The sequence below is a fragment of the Protopterus annectens genome, chromosome 16.part0, assembly GCF_019279795.1.
Source record: "Protopterus annectens isolate FY-2018-M chromosome 16.part0, PAN1.0, whole genome shotgun sequence".
Lineage (NCBI taxonomy): Eukaryota > Metazoa > Chordata > Ceratodontiformes > Protopteridae > Protopterus > Protopterus annectens.
The window spans coordinates 578,019,025-578,037,383 of record NC_056750.1 but is presented as its reverse complement, the minus strand read 5'-3'; the positions used below and the strand labels follow the sequence as shown (position 1 = coordinate 578,037,383).

Here is an 18,359-nt window from a genome sequence, read left to right as displayed (position 1 = left end):
TTTTTTGTAAGTTTTGAATAACAAGCTAAAGTAAGCACTTTTCTACAACCTAGTTATTTTATATGTATCTATTTCTATATCTTTATATATGAATCCCTATCATATGATTGAAGAAAAGAAAAAAAAAAGAAAAACAAAACCTTTTTTCTGCTTTTGAAGGGAGGCAAACTTCTGTGCACCCCACACCCCCCTGCAAATTAAATATACTAAGTTTGAGACTGCACTACAGTGAGGAAAATAGTACATTTCCTGATCCGTGCTGTACTGCAATCTCCAATCAAAATGTCTGATGTTTCAAAACTTCGACCATATGCTCCCAACCATATGAATTTATATATATATATATATAAAATGCATCTACTAAAGGTAAGTGCTGCTCCAGGAATACTAAAGTACAGTTTTGTACCTACCATAAATGTAGATGTTCGAGTGTATACACTGCTGCAGTCATTACACTTGGGTTATCCTGCCGTCAGGAGGTTCCCAAGTCAGCCTGAGTTCCAAAGTCTTGGTCCGGCGTCAGTTGCTGTAGCCTCCTCCCTGACGTCAGTGTGACAGGGGTATAGAAGATGCAGCCGACGCCATTTTCTTCAGTTTTTCTTGCCCCAGATGTCAGGTGCCTCTAAATAGGTAGGCAATTCCAATTGCTAATAAAACATACATAAGAAAAGCAAACAACAACTTACAGCTACCAGCAAATAGTCCCCATAGGTAGTAAAGGGTAGAAGACATAGGTACATACCAGCCAGTAAGAGGGGAAGGAGGGAGGGTAACCTGGACTGCAGCAGTGTATACACTCAAACATCTACATTTATGGTAGGTACAAAACTGTACTATGTTCATCATGTTACACTGCTGCAGTCATTCACTTGGGCAGAATCCCAAAGCTGAGGTAGGGTGGCTGGTTCTATAAGGCATTTGGGGTGGCTATAAGGCCCTGCAGCACTGCAGTGGTGAAACCAGCTCTGGATTTAGAGTATAGAAGCAGATGGTAATGCTTGGTGAAGGTATGTACAGAACTCCAAGTTGCTGCTTCCAAAATATCCTTGGTAGGTACTCCTCTGAGGTAGGCAGTTGAAGTGGCTGTTGCCCTGGTGGAGTGAGATCTAATGCTGCTAGGTACAGGTTTTCCATGGTATGTGTAGCAGAAATGTATACAATGTCCTATCCATTTTGAAATAGTCTGTTTTGAACTGACTTTTCCCTGTGCTCCTGCAGCATATGCTACCAATAATTGCTCAGATTTTCTGAAAGCTTTGGTTTTGTCCAAGTAGAAGCGTAACTGCCTGTGAATGTCCAAAGAATGCAGTAGTCTCGCCCCTTTATTCTGTGGTTTAGGAAAAAAGTTGGCAGGTGAATAGTTTGGTTTAGAGCCACACTGGATACCACCTTTGGCATAAACGTAGGGTTAGTTCTTAAAGACACCCTGTCCTAGTGGAAAATGAGGAAAGGTTCCACTGCCTTCCACTTCATGTTGATGTTATTGCCAGGAGCAGAGCAGTTTTCCAAGAGATGTATTTTAATTCTGCTGTGTTAGCTGGCTCAAAAGGAGGTAAAGTTAATTTTTCCAAAACAAAGTTGAGGTCCCAAGTTGGAGCAGGTGCTCTACGGGGTGGTCTTATGTTTTTAGCCCCTCTGAGGTACTGTTTTAACAGAGGATTAGAGAAAATTGGTGGATCCGTGTTGTAATGAGCAGAGATGGCAGAGGCGTGGATATTGATGGATGAGAAGGAGAGGCCTTTGTCCAACATCTCAGTTAAGTATTGTAGTATCTGAGGAATGTTTGGGACAAGAGGGTCAAGGCTGTGAGCTTGGTTCCAGGCACAGAATCTCTTCCATTTATCCGAATAGGCTTTCCTGGTGCTAGGCCTTCTGGCCTCCAGAATGACATCCATAACAGTTTTGGAGAGAGGTATTGCTTGCTTGACTAAGGAATCTTCCATGCAGCTAGGTTTAAGGTCTTTAGCTGGCTGTGTAGTATTTGATTGTTGTGCTGAGTCAGCAGATGTGGGATTTGAGGCAAAATCCAGGGTGGTTCTTGTGCTAAGCTCCTTAAGATTGAGTACCAGTGCTGGCGTGGCCAGTCTGGTGCAATCAGGATCATCTTTGGCTCTTCTTGCCTGGCTTTTATGAGTACCTTTGGCAGGAGAGGTAGTGGTGGGAAAGCATATACTTGTAGGTTCTCCCAGCTGAATGAGAGGGCATCCACTTTCCATGCTTGTGGATGGTAACTCCTTGTGCAGAATTTTTGTAGCTGGCAGTTTATTGGGGATGCAAACAGATCTATGTCCGGGCTCCACCATTTCTGTGTTATCATTCTGAATATTTGTGGATTCAATTCCCATTCGTGGGGATCCATGATGTTTCTGCTTAAGTCGTCTGTCAGTGTGTTTTTCTCTCCTGGCAGGAATTGTGCTTGTAGATGAACTTGAAGGTTTATAGCTGTGTTCCACAAGGTCATAGCTTGTCTGCATAGGGGGTATGAGTGAGTGCCCCCTTGCTTGTTTATGTACCACATAACTGTGGTGTTGTCTGTCTTTAGGAGTAGTTGTCCTGGATGCAGCAGGTCCTTGAAAGCTATAAGCGCATTTTGTACAGCTAGCATCTCTTTTTGATTGATGTGAAGATACCTTTGTTCTACGGGCCACGTGCCCTGAATACCTTTTGCCTGCCATGTGTGCTCCCCAGGTGTAATCCGATGCATCTGTTGTCAGTGTTTGCCTGGCTGTGGGTTGTGTAAAAGGCTGTCCCTTGTTGAGGTGACAAGCTTTAGCCCACCATTGAAACTCCTGTTGAAGGCAAGGAATTAGTGGTATAACTGTTTCCAAACTTTGACAGTGTTGAGACCATACATTCTTTAGGTACCATTGTAGTTTCCTCATATGCAGTCTGGCATATGCAATTAATAGTATGCAGGATGCCATGTAACCCAAGGCCTGCAGAATTTTTCTTGCAGGGAGTTGGGTCTTTGTTGCCATCAACTGAAAGTATTGAGTCAGTTGTCCTTGCTTGTCTGGCGTGAGATAAGCCATCTGGGCCGTTGTGTTCAAGCTGGCACCCAGGAATATAATCTCTTGTGAGGGCACTAGTTTTGATTTCTTTTTGTTTACTGTGTACCCCAGGCAACTTTATAACTTTTTTACAAACGCCAGATGCTTTAGAAGAATGTCCTTGCTCTCTGTTTGAATCAGGCAGTTGTCCAGGTACAGATAAATCTGAATTCCTTTCTGTCTGCAAAATGCAATTACTGGTGCCAGGCACTTTGTGAAGTCCCTGGATGCGGTAGATAAGCCAAAGGGCAGTGCAGAGAATTGGTAGTGCATTGAACCAGCTATGAATCTGAGATATCTTCTGCAGTTTTGTCTGATAGGGACATGCAGGTATACCTCCTTGAGGTCCAAGATCACGAGCCAAGCTTTCTTGCCCAGCATGGGAAGAAGCTGCTGTAGTGTCAACATTTTGAATTTCGGAACATCCAGGTAAGTGTTTAGAGACGAAAGATCCAGAATGGGCCTCCAGGCTTTGTCCTTTCTGGGTACCAGAAAGAGTCTTGAGTAAAATCCTTGTCCTTGCTCCTGTGATGGTACCTTTTGAATACCTCTCATATCCATGAGTGCTGTAATTTGTTTTTGAGCCTCTGCCCATTGATTTGGTGGCAGATTTGGCATTCCTTTTAGAGTGAGAAAGTGGAACCTGTAACCTTGAAATACAATGTTGAGAACCCATTTGTCTTTGGTGATCATTTGCCAGTTGTGGTAGAAGAGTGCCAGTTTTCCTCCCAAGGGGGCTGCCAAGAGAGATTTATTTGGCAGCTGTAGTGGGAAGTCATTGGAGCTGCTTTTTGTATGGTTGGGGCCTGTCTTCTCCTTCTTTCTGGCCTGATGCAACCCATTGTCGAGGCCTGTAAGGGCCTTGTGTTTGACCTCTACCTCTTGGACATCTGTATCTTCCCCTTTGAGGTCTGTCTGTAATTGGAAAGGACCAATTCTTAGTTGGCCAGTTTCTGCTAAATCTAGGAGGCTGAACCTGTAAGAAATCCTTCACCGTTTGCATAGATTTTGCCTTATCCTCCATTTTCTTTAATATCTCTTCTGCCTTAACTCCAAATAACACATCCTGCTGCAAAGGTGCATCCAATAATTTTGCTTTAACATGATCTGGTAACGTATGTTCTTTTAACCAAGCATGTCTTCTAATGACAGAGCCTGTAACTGCTGCTCTGCAGGAGGCCTCTAGAGAATCAAAACCACATTGCAAAGTATGCTTTCCCAATTGTTCAGCTGCATGCAAAAAATCCTGCATTTCTTTAAAATTAGGAGGATCTGATTCTGGAAGCATTTTTTGTTTTAACTGAGACAGTAAAAATTGCTGATATTTTAGCATGTGAAACTGGCAATTTAAGGCTCTCATTGCTAAAGTTGTAGACGTATATACTTTCTTTCCCCATCTGTCTAATGCTCTGGAATCTCTGTCAGAGGGAACTGGATTCTTGGCTGATGAGGCCTTAACCCCTTTTGGTCCCTGAGAAATAGTTTCAGGGTCAGCTACAGGGCTTTTATACATAAATTTGTGTGAGTCAGGGACTCTGTAGTATCTGTCAGGTTTAACAGGGGCTGGAGGTAAGGAATCAGGATTTAAGCTGGATTCAGTATACACATCATCCACAATATCTAACAGATTGCAGATTACCTATCCAGTGCATCTCAGTAAGTTCAGACTGCAGAGTGATATCTCTACCCCTTTGATTCTCCCATATCACCCGAAGAACCAAAAAACAGAAAGAATGTCTGGTAATTGACAGGATATGCTTCATCAACGGAGAAGGTGGAGACTGAATCATTGATTATGATTGGCTGTGAATCCTTTTAAAAAAACTTTCACTAACAATGAATGAATTAGATCTGATGAAGGGTATTGTCATACCTGAAAGCACTTATCTTTTTTACTGTGGTGGATTTTTAACTGTTTATTAAAGTACCGTGTTTTATGCTTTACATTGTGCCTCTGTTGTGCTACTTTGTATTTGCTGTTGGTTATACATACATACGCACACACACACACACACACACACACACACACACACATATATATATATATATATATATATATTATATATATAAAAAATGTATATCTATATCAATATCTATACATAAACACACACGCATCAAATATATATTTTCTCACTGTGGGTAACAGCAGTGCCTGAACTGCGTGATACATTATAGTCTGCTTCTGTTTTCAGACAAATGCCCAGTGCAATTTTTCTTTGTAGAACTTCTTATTTTAGCAGGAATAGCTTATTTGGGCATTTATGTATAGGGCTGTCTTTGTGCGTACATATAGATATAGCCATAAACAGATATTTTATACATACACAAAGTTTCAAAAAATATATATATATATATATATATATATATATATATATATACATATATATATATACACACACACACACACACACACACACACACACACACACACACACACACACAAAAAACAGTAAGGAAAGGGCAAATTCCTCTATCCCAGCTGTACCACGATCTCGAACACACAGGAAAGTCAGAAAGTGTCATCAGCTGATTTTCTATACAGAAAAAAAAATTAGAACACAAAAGATCCTGTACCATAAATTGGCTTAATTCTGAAGCATGTATACAGAAGTAGTAATCTTGTAATCCAAGTTTAACACAGTCATCGTGATTTATGTTGCTAAACATCTGTGATTCTAGAAGTGTGTTTCCATGCACTATATACTTTATTCCATCTTGTCTCATACCCAATAAACAGCAGTCCTAGAACTGTTCTACTTATAAATTACACCATCAGTTCTAGTGATTGTTATAGTATGCTGGCTTGCTACACAGTCACCTTTATTTTAGTTGATTCTATACTCACGTTTATTGTTTACACTTCCAGAATATTTCATACTTTAGACATTCAAAGCAATGCCTTCGGTTTCTTGAAGACTAATGTTTAGTTTTGACTTATTCTTCACCTCAGCATGCAATGCAGAAATATAATAAATCCATTAATGTTATCATCTTTTAAAAGGGAATTAAAAACATACCCTGGTATCTCCTTCTGGTGCCAATGGATCTGTCATCCATGATCCAAACCTTGATCCAGATGTCTTTATTGTAATAGGATCACTTATTCCAGTTAGCTTTCCACAAGCTGAAAGCAGAAAACATGTTTTAGTCTTTTAATGAGAACACAGTCATAGCTGTCTCATTTATTTTAATCCTGGACATATTGCCAGTTTAATTTTGCTTGGTATGACACTTACACCATTTATAACAATTAACAACACAGAAGACAAGGCAAAACATATTTTGCAATAATCTTTAGCAAAATCTACCTTGTATAGCATTTCTCAATTTCATGCCAAAATGTTAAGATTTTACAGATTATGTTAAGAAAATGTAGGTCTCCTTGCTCGCTCTCTCTCTCTGTCTCACATTTTCTATCTCATTCAAACTTACTGGCTTCTGCATTTTTTTTTTAAGGACCAAGTCCACATCAGCAAGTAGAGATATTACAAAGCAATCTAGAGAAAAATACAGAACAGAAAAATGCCATGGTTATCATGGTAAAAGAGTAAATACAATATCTCATACCATGCAAGTGTGGACTTGAAAAAAAGAAGAAAAGTGTTAACCTGAAATTGAAATTAAAAATAAAAAAAAAGAAAAACAGCTGGAGAGTAGATCTGGTGTTGTCCATAAAGTGCTAGTAGTGATTTGTCTATGAATCCTGGGAACATCTATCTAGCATGCCGTGTAGTATAGAAAAGCAAAACAGAACTTAAAGCCTTAACTTCCGAAGACCATAAATCAGTGAAAGAGCATTTTTTCCAAAAGTTTCAGGGTTAGACACAGCCACAAAGTTGCTGGTAGAGGATAAGGTAGAAACTATGCCACAGGCAGTTAATGTACTTCAAGAATAAAATGTGTTATTGCAGTTAAATAAAGAGGAATAATCATACTTTTTTTTCTTTCAATAACCCTGGTAATAGGCAATGAAAGCCTGTGCATTAAAGAGACAGAGAGAAAAGAATGATCCAGGGCCAGAATAAAAGGGCCATAGATCTTTTACTTATTTCTTTAGCCAACAGAAAGGCCACTCCAAAAGAGAGAGCTCAGGAAGAGTATCCAATGAAATTGCAGAAAAGGCAACCTTATGGACCCCATGGATCTGTTTAAACAGCTACACAAAGCCTATAATGGATTATGGCCAAACTAAGTAAATGTAGTAGAGTATAAGCAAAAATGAAAGTAAAAAATATTTCAGTCTGCTAAGGGAAAAATAAAAAAATAACAACGCAAAACGTATGCCTCTCAGGAACTGAGACAAAACCAGGGAAATAAAATAAATAACAATTTAATGGAAAATATAAAATAATTAAGAAAGTGCTTTTGTCCGTTACAATGTAGACTTCTTCAGAATCAAACACTAATGCAAATACAAATGTTTAAATACCTCTCCTCAAAAGTCATCTGATAAAATCATCCAATAGTCTATCATTTATCTGTGGCTAAACAACATGTAAAAAAAACTATAATGCAACTTCAAATCTGTTTAATCTTTATGCTAATCATCAGAAAGTCTGTAGCTACACAAATATAATCACTGCTAAATAGTATAAGATTTTAACCTTAAAATGCTCCCGATATAAACATGGTCATTGAGTCCGGGCTTGTGGATGGCATTCAACCTGAGTTGCCATTACAACTCGTGCTTCAATTAAATCTTCCCACAGCCCACCCCTAGGATTTTTTTCTATGAGGTCCAAACCAAAAAACAAGAAATAATGATCGGTATACTGAATTACATGCTTGGCTAATGGATTTTTAACATTTTGTTTCTTAATGACCAAGTCATGTTCATAGATACGTTGTTTGAATTTTCTTTGGGTTTCACCTACACAAAAACCATGATAAATTTACATTGGCTACAAAAGCCACATTTGACAGTACCAAACTTTTTATGACTGGTGGTAATCCCTATAATGGTATCTTGTTCCAAAATAGTTTTCAGGTATTTTCCATTGCGGTAAACTATGACTAGTCTAACCGCTACTTTGTCTGCCAGGTTGTTGAAGACAGCAAAAATTGTCCAATTTTTGAATAGTATCTCTTTAATTAATCCACAGTCAGGGATTTTTGTCTCAGTTCTTGAGAGACCTGGTATCAGTTTTGCATTATTCGTTTTGGTTGTTATTTTGTGGAAAAATAAAAAAAGTATGTATTAAGAGATGGGTCTCTAGTTGATATTTGTGAGGAGAAAATTCTCAGGTTTACACCTACTCCAAGCACAGATCAATCAAAAATCAAGGCAGTAATTCCTTATTTGACTCAGAAAATGAATCCAGCCAGAAGAATGCATTCACAAGCAAGACATAAAACTCAGGTTTACTCATGTAACTGAAGGAACTACAACAATCAAGATTAGAGGGCATACTACACTGTCAATTCAGTCTAAAATGAAAACTTACTCTAGTCTTAGCACCTTTTTGTTAGTCTACTACTGATTAATCCACCTCACTGCCTTTCTTTGCCCTACTGCCCCGGTGGTAATGGAACAGCATTGGTCGATGGATGGTTGAAGGTTAGAATATGGATGTGGCTGATACTGCATCAGCAATATGCATCACTGGACTCAAACGGCATTCAGATGAAAGTGAAGCAACAAACACTTTAGTAGATTTTCACATGTCTTGAGCCGCTGGCTTTCACTGTAAAAAAATGTAACAGTCCAATTTCAAGGGGAGGAAACTGACACTGGGTTAAGGTGTCATTTTTGGTTATATCCTCACTCTTTCTTTACTGCCCTGAAGTGAATTTTGTAGGTAAATTGCAACTAATGGTATATTTAATTAAAGCATATAAAAAAAATCTGCAAATGCATGTACAGTGATGGACATTAATGCCTCTGAAATGCCTTCATAAGGTGAAGAGGTAGAAAAAAAGAGCTGTGTATCTCTCCAGGGCCACGTAAAAGGCAAATAAATGCCAAGCAAAGAGAAAGGTTCCCTGACCTCTGGGCAAAACAAAAGACAGAATTTTGCATAGTGCAAAAACAGCACAGATGGAGACTGAAAAGTTTCCACCATTTTGAGACAATACAAGATTAATGCATAAGTTTTGAATTACATTGGATGAGCCATCAGTGAGCGGGGAAAAAAGATGGAGGATTATACGAGGAGAGATTTCACCCTTTAGTTCACTTATCTGTCCTTTAGAAAAGAAAGAATATCTTATTTGAATTATACTTAGTAAGTAAATGTGCATCAATGCAACACCCTATCTGGTAGCTTGTCTTCAAAGTAATGTGAAGTATTTTTCTTGTTTGGGTACAGTAAATATTTATTTTTTTTATGCCTACAGTGCCTGAAACTTCTTTGTGATTAGCTTTTATATTGTTTTTCTCATAAGTTTACACACATCCTAGTACCTTAACCTCTGGGTGATCAGGTATATTAAGACTGAGCAATATGAAAAGGATTTAAATGTACCATTTAAAGTGTATCAGGCATTCGAAGGTGTGGGGCTGAAACTAAACTTAGACAGACTCCAACTGGCTAGGTAACAAGTGGAGTTTTAGGGAGTGTCAGTTTCCATGGGGGGGTGGATCACTTAAGACAAATGTAAAAGGTATTCTTCAGAGACTAATGCAGAGAAAGTGCTATAAAAGTTTCTAAGTCTAGTTGTTGTTGTTTGTCTTTTGGCTTTTCCCGGTTAGGGGGCGCCACAGCGAAACATCGGTCCGCTAACGATTAGCAGTAGATTTTCACGAATGTCGAGGTGCCAGCTTGACGTCCAACCTTCAACGAAGGCACGCCCATTTATGCATGTCTTTCGAACGCCACCCAATTGCAGGGAGGACATGCAGACTCCACACAGAAGGCACTCCCCGCACTCCAGCCGAGAATCGAACGGGAGAACCTCTTGCTGTGAGGTAACAACGCTACCGCTGCACCACCATTGCAGTATATGTCTGATAAAAATTCACTGAAATCTATTCTGCATGAACGCAGCCTTTGTATGACTTATTAAGAAGGTTTAGTTGAGAAGATGATTACATAGGTTGGACTGAGGAGACAGAAAGAATATATTAAAAATACAAAAAAAAAAAACCCGGAATTCTCTGAAGTTGCCTTACTGGCTGCTCTTGACCCTAGCTAGCCATTGTACACTCATGTTCATGCAGAGCTGCTGCAGCAGCAGCCCCAGTCATACACAGGTACATACACTCAGCTATACCCCTTACCTTTTTGTAGCTGCATGCTTACTTCAGTATAAAAAGACTACACTAATTGCAAAAAACATATTTTATCAAGGCACTGGACACCTGGCAAAACATACAGAGGGACTTCGACTAGTAATCCAACAAACTACAGCCGCTACTTTGTTGGCTCCATATCTTTTTTCAGTATTTCTAGTCCTTCTCTCCTCCCACCCACCCTCCTCTTAATCGCAGTCTGCATGCACTGCACACTTTCACTCCAGTACTATAAGTTGCATTTAAGTCATTGTTTTTACTCTTCTGCATAAATTGACTAGTTTGTAATTTTATAACTATGACAGGAATGATAGGTGAGACAACAAAATTTACAAGCATTGAAAGCCATACTTTGCCATATGAAGAGGGTGTTACTAATGTTGTTCTACCTTTGTTAGCCTGCTCTCTGATAGGTATTAATGATACATTACAGTGTATTGATGCTTAGAATGTGCTTTTCTGGTTGATTCCCCCTGGTATACTGTTAGCTTTGTTAAGACCTCCTCCATTTAATAATTTAAGGTACTTCTTCAGTCACTCTCCCTAAGTAATATCCTTTCTTTCTTTAGTTTTATAAATGGGCGGGGGCCTCTTAGATAGCAGCACACCCATACCAAATGACCTGAATGTTTGAAATCTATTTGCTGCTGATAGATCAGAACAAAGAAAATTGGTGAGGCATTCTTGTCTCGAGTGTAAACTGCTGTTACAGTCTAAAACTCTGTGGAACAGAGTTGTGTGTTTGTTATTCCCATCTCATATTCAGATATAGCTACACACCTCCTAGTGTTTGTAGCTTCAGGACACAGCAGTAAGAGCTTACTTCTCTTTCTGAAAAGTTTAGAGCTGAGCTACTTCATAAGTTTTTCTGAATGTACTGCTACTGCTTACAGAGTGCTGTAGATATCCATAACTATTCAGAGAGACTCCAGGGTAAAAACAGTACAGTATTGGCTTACTAACTAGGGGTGCAATGCTCTCTAAAACTGAAATGTTAACTTGCTTACCTTTTTTTTGTTTGTTTGTTTTCTGCATTCACTCATTCACTATTCTCTTCTTAATGTTCAAAACAGAAAATGCTGTGAGCATGGCAACAATGAGTGGCTACTACTAACACCCATAAATCCACATATATCCCCACTTCCTTAAAGAGAAATTTACCGTCTCAATAACTTAATCATTTTACATGCACTCTCTCTCTTTCTAACTACAGCTCCACTAATCCAGTCTCTTATTATCATCTAAGCTGAGACAATAACAACACCAATTTCCCACTGTGACCATTTATTGAAACAATAACCAAAAACACTGATAACACTGTAAGTGCATTTTGCAACCACAAACTAAACATATCTGTAAACTTCCCCTTACACTGGCTGGTGTAACCAGGCCCTTTCTGGCACAGGATTAAAGGGTCCGGTTAACACAAGATGCCTCTGACCTGGTTATCAATATACGACTGTCAGCTGAAACATCACTTGCCTTGGCCAGAGCTTAAAACCTGAAAAACACACTGCCTGGGTGCAGAGACCACTGATTAACAATCATGGGGTAATGCTGCCAGGCAGCCATCTCCTGTGGAAAAAACCTTGCCTAAGGGCAGGAAGTGTGAGATCCTATGAGCCGCTACCAGGAAAGTGAGCAAAAACCACAGTGCTCATCTACATACAGGGATGGATCCACCTTCTCTGCCCCATCTCAGCTCGTGGACAAGTGGGCTTACTGGTAAGCCTTTCTTGCCAGAAGTGCCAACATGTTATGTACTGATGTTAAGCATGCTAATTTGTTGCTCATGTTTTGACATTGAAGAATGTTGTTTTGTTAAAAAGGCATCTGTAGACATCACTACGTAACTGTGTTATTTGAATGCATTCGCTAGTGTACTTAAAATAAATAATGGAGTAGCCTCATTTACTTACTAGTCTTGTCCCTCCATTTTTTTTGCTTCATCCAACTCGACATTACTACCTGCTTATGCTATCTACCTAACCCCAATCTACCTTTGACCTAGTTTCTCCCCTAATTTACGGCATACTTAATGCTCTCACTGTTTTTTTTTATGTCCCAAATACACATCTTTTCCCTGAATGCCACTTTCCTATGTTTTTGTATGAGGAGGAAGAGATCATTCTTGCATTTTAATTGCTTTGTTCTCAAAACACACTTGCAGTTCTCATTGTCTGTTCTAGCACTTCTGGCATACTCTGTTTTTGACCCACCCCCACCCTACAACTGACTAAGGCAAGGGAGTTTTTGTGACCTACATGATACAATCCATATCTTATTAAATCTCCCTCACTTTTGATAACTTGAAATATACCAGGAAGGAAACTGCTAATTCCCCCTGACGTTTCACCTCAATTTCAGAATGCATGGTCTTTGAAAAGTGATCCCTGCCCACTAAGAAGGCTCAGATTTCCAGTAGCAACCATTTATTGTGGGTAATACAAAGCTAACAAGACTCCGGTCAATGAAACAAGTGCTTGTGTAAAAGAAAAAATAGAGCAATATAAGGACTGCTTGAACAGTATGATGTTATGTTGTCCTATCTCACCTTCATTCTTGATGGTTGTGTTCAGAACCAAGCATCGGTTCCGACTCGGCTGTATACTAAAGCTTGAGAGCTTTTACTGGCTCAAGGCTACATCCTACCCAAGATGCCTAGCGACTGTTACCCAGATCTCGTTTTCCGCTTGAAGCTTCGGAATTGCTTTTTCGCTGGTTCAGGCTAAGTGGCTATTTTCTTTAACTTTTGTAGTGTTCTTTGGTGTTTTTTTTCAGGGTAGAGTAATTACTTTAGATAGCTGTATACTTTCAATGTTACCTTGCCTTAGTTAAAAGCTTTTTCACTGTTTGGACTGATTTGTGTGGGCCGTCATCTTCCTAGGCCTTATATCTAATGGCTTCCCCCTTTTTAGTGAGTCCATTTAAGTTAGAGGATTCCCTTTTCTCCTCTTCCTAAACTTAGTCCATTTTAGTTAGAGGGCTGTCTTTCCCCTGTTCTAATTTCCAGATTTCACCGTTTAATTTAGAGGCACCTCCACGGGTTAGAGGAGTATGTTGTTTAAGTTAGAGACTCTCCTCTAACCCTTTTCCTTCTAACTTTCCTTTTCAAAAAAAAAAAAAAAGAGACCGTTGGGTCTTTCTAATGTAGTTGGTTTTGTTGCAGTCTTATTGACCCGTTTTGCCGTGTTCTTGGACTTGTGTGTCAATTTACTATTTTTTGTGACTTATTACTGGTTGTGACTTTTTGCTGATAGTGACTTAATAGGATGTCTAAACAGTCTGGTTTTAAGAAGTGTGATTCTTGCACACAAAAATGTCGATCACAGATGGACACACTAGTTGTGGATACTGTTTGGGCACTGTTCACCTGTAGGATTCCTGTTCTGTTTGCCATGCTTTTAGTTCAAGGGTTCTGCAGGAAGGGAAAAACAAGTTGATACTCAGAGGTCTGTTAAAAGGGCCTTTTGAATCAGCTGTTGGAGGGACTCAGGCCTCCAAAACTTCTGAGAAGTCATCCAAAACTTCTTTGGCTCCAGCTTCCAGGCCGTCGAAAAGATGTGAGGAAGTGGATTCTTCAGATCTGAAGTCTTTCAGTTCGGAAAAGGAAAAATTCCCATTGGTTCCACCTGGAATTTCAGAACCATCTCATAGCCATAAAAGGAGTCGGTCACCTTCCTTGGATCCGGTTTGTTCAGTGCTGCAGTCTCCTTTTTTGCAATCAGTGGCAGGTAGCCACAAGTCTTCCACTCATTCCTCTCAGTCATCCAGGAGTCTTTCAGATGATGATGGTTCCGACTCAGGTGGTTAGAAGGTTGCTTCGTACACCAGTCCTAGCAAAAGTCTTCATGAGCCCAGCCCAGACAGTCATGGAGCTGACTTCAGTAGCTGCTTTACCTTCTGTTCCTCCTCCAACCCAGTCGAGTTTGGCGCCAGAGTGCCTGGAGGAGGAACCGTCGGTCCCAAACTTCATCGCTAGAGTTTCGTTGCCAATCTCTGCTCCAGTCTCATCGATTTTGTCATCCATCTAGGGATCTGGGAGCCGAGACTCCCTCATCAGTTCTAAGGTGGAGAGTCGAACCGGACCCTTGTTGGATCTGACTCTCCCACTCAGAGCTTCGGCACAGGTGAGCTTGGCTCCCACATCAGTCTCTGAGCCATCTTCCTTGGTGCAGGGCAGGTCCCCTGGTTCCTCAGAGCTGGAGGCTCTCCTGGCCCAGGAAGGGGGTGCCTTCAAGGTGATGTGGAGTGTGCTTTCCTCAGAGACTGCGCCACCCTCAGCTCCAGCGACTCTTCCCCCTAAAGGGCCAGTGTCAACTTCTGCACCAGCCCTCCAGCCCAAGTGTAGGGAACCAATGCCCCAGGATGCCCCAATGGTTGACACCTTCTCTTCTGAAACCTCCCTGGTGCACTACTCCGAGGAGGTCCCTAGGAAGAAAACTTGTAAGAGGAAACACATAGACTCCCCTGAGTCTGTCACATCACGTACTAACTTAGAGGATTCAGAAGTGTCCCCACTGTCATCCTCTGAGGATGTCTCTTTTTCAGACATCTTAAAGATCTTGAAGCAAAGGGGTGGCTGGAAAACCCTCTCCCCTTCTGAAGATGAGTCGGTATACCTGGAGGCATTTGGTTCTCAACCATCCACTTCTTCGGTGTCTCCGCCTTTTGATAAGCTCCTGCGTGTAGTCAGTCAAAAGGCGTGGGACTCTCCAGAGCTGGTGGAACCAGTTCTGAGGAGGCCCAACAAATACATTACAGCCTGGAGGACAAACAATTTCTAATGAATGGTGTCCCAGTAGATGCTGTGGTGGTGGTGGTGGCCACCTAGAAGAAATTAGCAGAAACTTCTTCATCTGTCCATCTGCCGAATAAAGAGTATCTTGAAAGATGGACAGATACGGTAAGCGTATGTTCTCTTCAGCGGCCTTTACCCTTAGGTCACTGAATTATTTATACCACTTTACTCATCTTCAGAGGGATCTCCTCAAGGAGCTAGGAGATACCCTCCAAGGTGCTACAGCTAGGGGGGCCCCTGACAAATTAAGCTCTCAGCCTGCAACCTTAACCTGTACAATAAACTCCTCCATGTGTCTTATTTTATTTATTTATTTATTTATTTACATTTGTTGACCGGGAGTGTCCGACTGGACGTAGGTCCATTTTCAGCAGAGGCCCAGGGAGAAAAGCTCCACAGTTAAAATAAACAGACAGTAGCTACATTGGATTACATAGCAATTAACAATTTGATTAACATAGCAATTAATTACAAACATATTTACAGATGAAGAACATAGTACATCAGTAGACAACTAGGATCTTTATCTGCGAAGTACATAACAGACATTACCAAATGTTACAATAAGAAGTTCCTGCTGTATAATAAGTACTAGGCTTATGAGCATCTGAGCTTGCTATAATCAAGGTAGTTAGTGGGGTGGAAAGAAAGGCAGTGGTTGGATGGGGTGGGTGATATTAGAGTGGGAGTTGCAAGGGCATAGCCAGCATTTTTTTAGGTGCACTTTAGGTAAAGTTTTAAAGTGGGTGCATGATGGTACGGAGGTAATTGTGGGTGGGAGGGGAGTTCCATAATTTGGCTATGGCGCAAGAGAATAGTGCCTCACCAGCAGAGTTATTGGCTTTAGTGATCTGCAAGTGATTTTTATTGCTGGATCTTAGTGGTCTGGTGGTGCAATAGGGTTGGAGTAGATTCTGGAGGGATGGGACATTTAGTGGATGGTTTACTAGTTTGTGGGTGAGTGAGAGTTGATACCATTGAAGGAGGTGAGGGAGTTCAAGCCAGCCCAGTTCAGCAAGTGAGAGACAGTGGTGACTATGGTAGGATGCCTCTGTGGCGAATTTGTCGATTTTGTTGTTGCAGGTCTCTAGCTTGTTTAGATCGCCTTGCCTTAGGTTGGTATATATTGGAGAGGCATAAAGTAGGGTGGAGATAATGTTGGAATTAGCTACTGAAATCTTTGCTGCTTTGGTGAGAAGTTGCTTATTTCTGTATAACTCTCCTAGTTTTTTGTGGACTTTTTTTTTAGTCATGGATATGTGAATGTCAAATTTTAGTTTATTGTCTATTTCCACTCCTAGCAATTTGGTGTGTTCAGTTGGGAATATAGTGGTGTTGTCTTTTGCTGTGATGTTAAAGTGAGAGTTGTTTTGAGTATGTTTGGTGGGTTGGAAGATGAGTAGTTTAGTTTTGTTTGGGTTGAGTATTAATTGGGCATCGGATAACCAAGTTTCAACAGAGGAAAGGCTTCCTTTGTGACTTTTTGTAGTTTGGGTAGGGACTGGGCTGAGCAGATGATGGTTGAGTCATCTGCGTATTGTATGAGTGTGCCATGTTTGGTGGCAGAGGCTAGATTATCGGTGAAAACAGAGAAGAGTAGGGGTCCAAGGATGGATCCTTGGGGAATCCCTATGGAGGCAGATAGTTGGGGAGATATGTCATTCTGCCATACAACGGATTGTTGGTGGTCAGACAGTTAACTCTAAAACCAGTTAGTGATTGATTGAGAGAAGGATAGGTTATTGAGGACAGCGATGAGTTGTTTGTGTGGGACCATGTCAAATGCTTTAGATAGGTTTAGGAAAGTAGCAGAGAAGAGATAGCCATTGTTTTTATGCTGAAGGATAGTGTTAGTAAAGGAGGGTAAGGCAGTGGTGGTGCTATGGTTTGGTCGGAAACCATGCTGAGTACTGGAAAGGAAATTGTTAGTAAGGAGGTAGTCTGAGACCTGACAGTGTATGCATCTCTCTAGTATTTTGGAGTGTGAACAGCTATGGGGTGGTAATTGGTTAGTTCTGTGGAGGGGCCGCCTTTGTGGAGGGGGAAATTATATGTGATACTTTCCACAGTGTGGGAATGTAACTTTCTGACAGAGATCGGTTAATCAAGATGGATACTGAGTAGGCCAGAGCATCAGCTGCAATTTGTAGGTATTCACTTGGGAGGTTGTCTGCTGCTAATTTGGTGGGCTTAAGTCTAGTTAAGAGTTTTTTTTATGTTGGAGGTACGTACAGGAGAAAAAGAAAAGGCATTTCTTATTAGTACAGCAGACACAGGAATAACTCTGAGGAGATGTACCTGGATGTATCTTTGTGAGTTTGCTGAACCCTTCAAGTCTTCCTTTATTGATGCCCTTTTTGACGGCTCATCCTTGTTTGAGTCAAAAATTAAGGAAAGCAAACAAGATGGCAAGACTCTTGTCTGCCATGGGAGTACGCTTCTCCGTCCCTACCAGACCTTATCCCAAAGGTCAGAAGGGAGGAAAAATGTGGTTCTTGAAATCCAAAGAAGCTTTGCTTCTGGTGATTTTTCCCCAGGAGCAGAGGGAGAAATAACAATGGAAGATGCCACCCGCAGAATCAGGGTAACAGAGGTACATATTCTGATAGGCCCATCCAGCACTCCTGAATGGATGCCCGCCTGTCCACCTCTGGAGGCAGTCGGGGGGAGGTTATCACTGTACCCAAAAGTGTGGTGGGACATCACTCAAGACAAATGGGTACGGTCGATCATATCCAGGGGATACAACATTCCTTTTTCCCTTCCACTAAAGTCTATCTCAGACATACCACCCGGTCAAAGGGATCAAGCAACCCTAGAAGTTCATAGGTTCATAGGTTCATAATTCATCAAATCTGGGGCTGCTGCAAGTGTCGGGTCAGAGATGAGAATCCCTTCATGATAAGGTGGGCAATGTAGAAGGGTCTTCCTACTACTTAGCTACATGGGTGATCGAATGACAGACTACTATCAACCTGGGTCCCCAGGTCCTGATAAACTTCTTCTGTGCTCAGTGGATGCCACCTATTTTGGTAGCTAGGGGTTTTTTTGTTTTCCCAAAGGTATATGATATTTTTTTTTTTTTTTTTAACGTGGCTCTGCCAGCAACTCTGACCCTGTGGATTCTGTCACTCAGCAGTTTTGCAACCCATCTTGTGTGTATGGGTTAACAGGGATGGTGACTAGTTGTTCCATGGCATTTGAGTTTATAATTCCAGGAACGTCACCTAGTATGATGGTGTTTGGTGATACATTTATCCCCTAGTGTGAACCAGGT

At 40.9% G+C, this 18,359-nt stretch overlaps 1 protein-coding gene across 4 annotated transcripts in view; it reads right to left on the bottom strand.

The window, feature by feature from the left end:
• The window catches only part of OLFM1 (olfactomedin 1), a 248,001-nt gene that overhangs the window by 86,476 nt on the left and 143,166 nt on the right, over nt 1-18,359 (bottom strand). For all 4 annotated transcript variants that reach the window (XM_044058305.1, XM_044058307.1, XM_044058304.1 and 1 more), the window contains exon 5: nt 6,068-6,174. In XM_044058305.1, the coding sequence (XP_043914240.1) occupies nt 6,068-6,174 (107 nt within the window). The remainder of the gene's footprint in view (nt 1-6,067; nt 6,175-18,359) is intronic.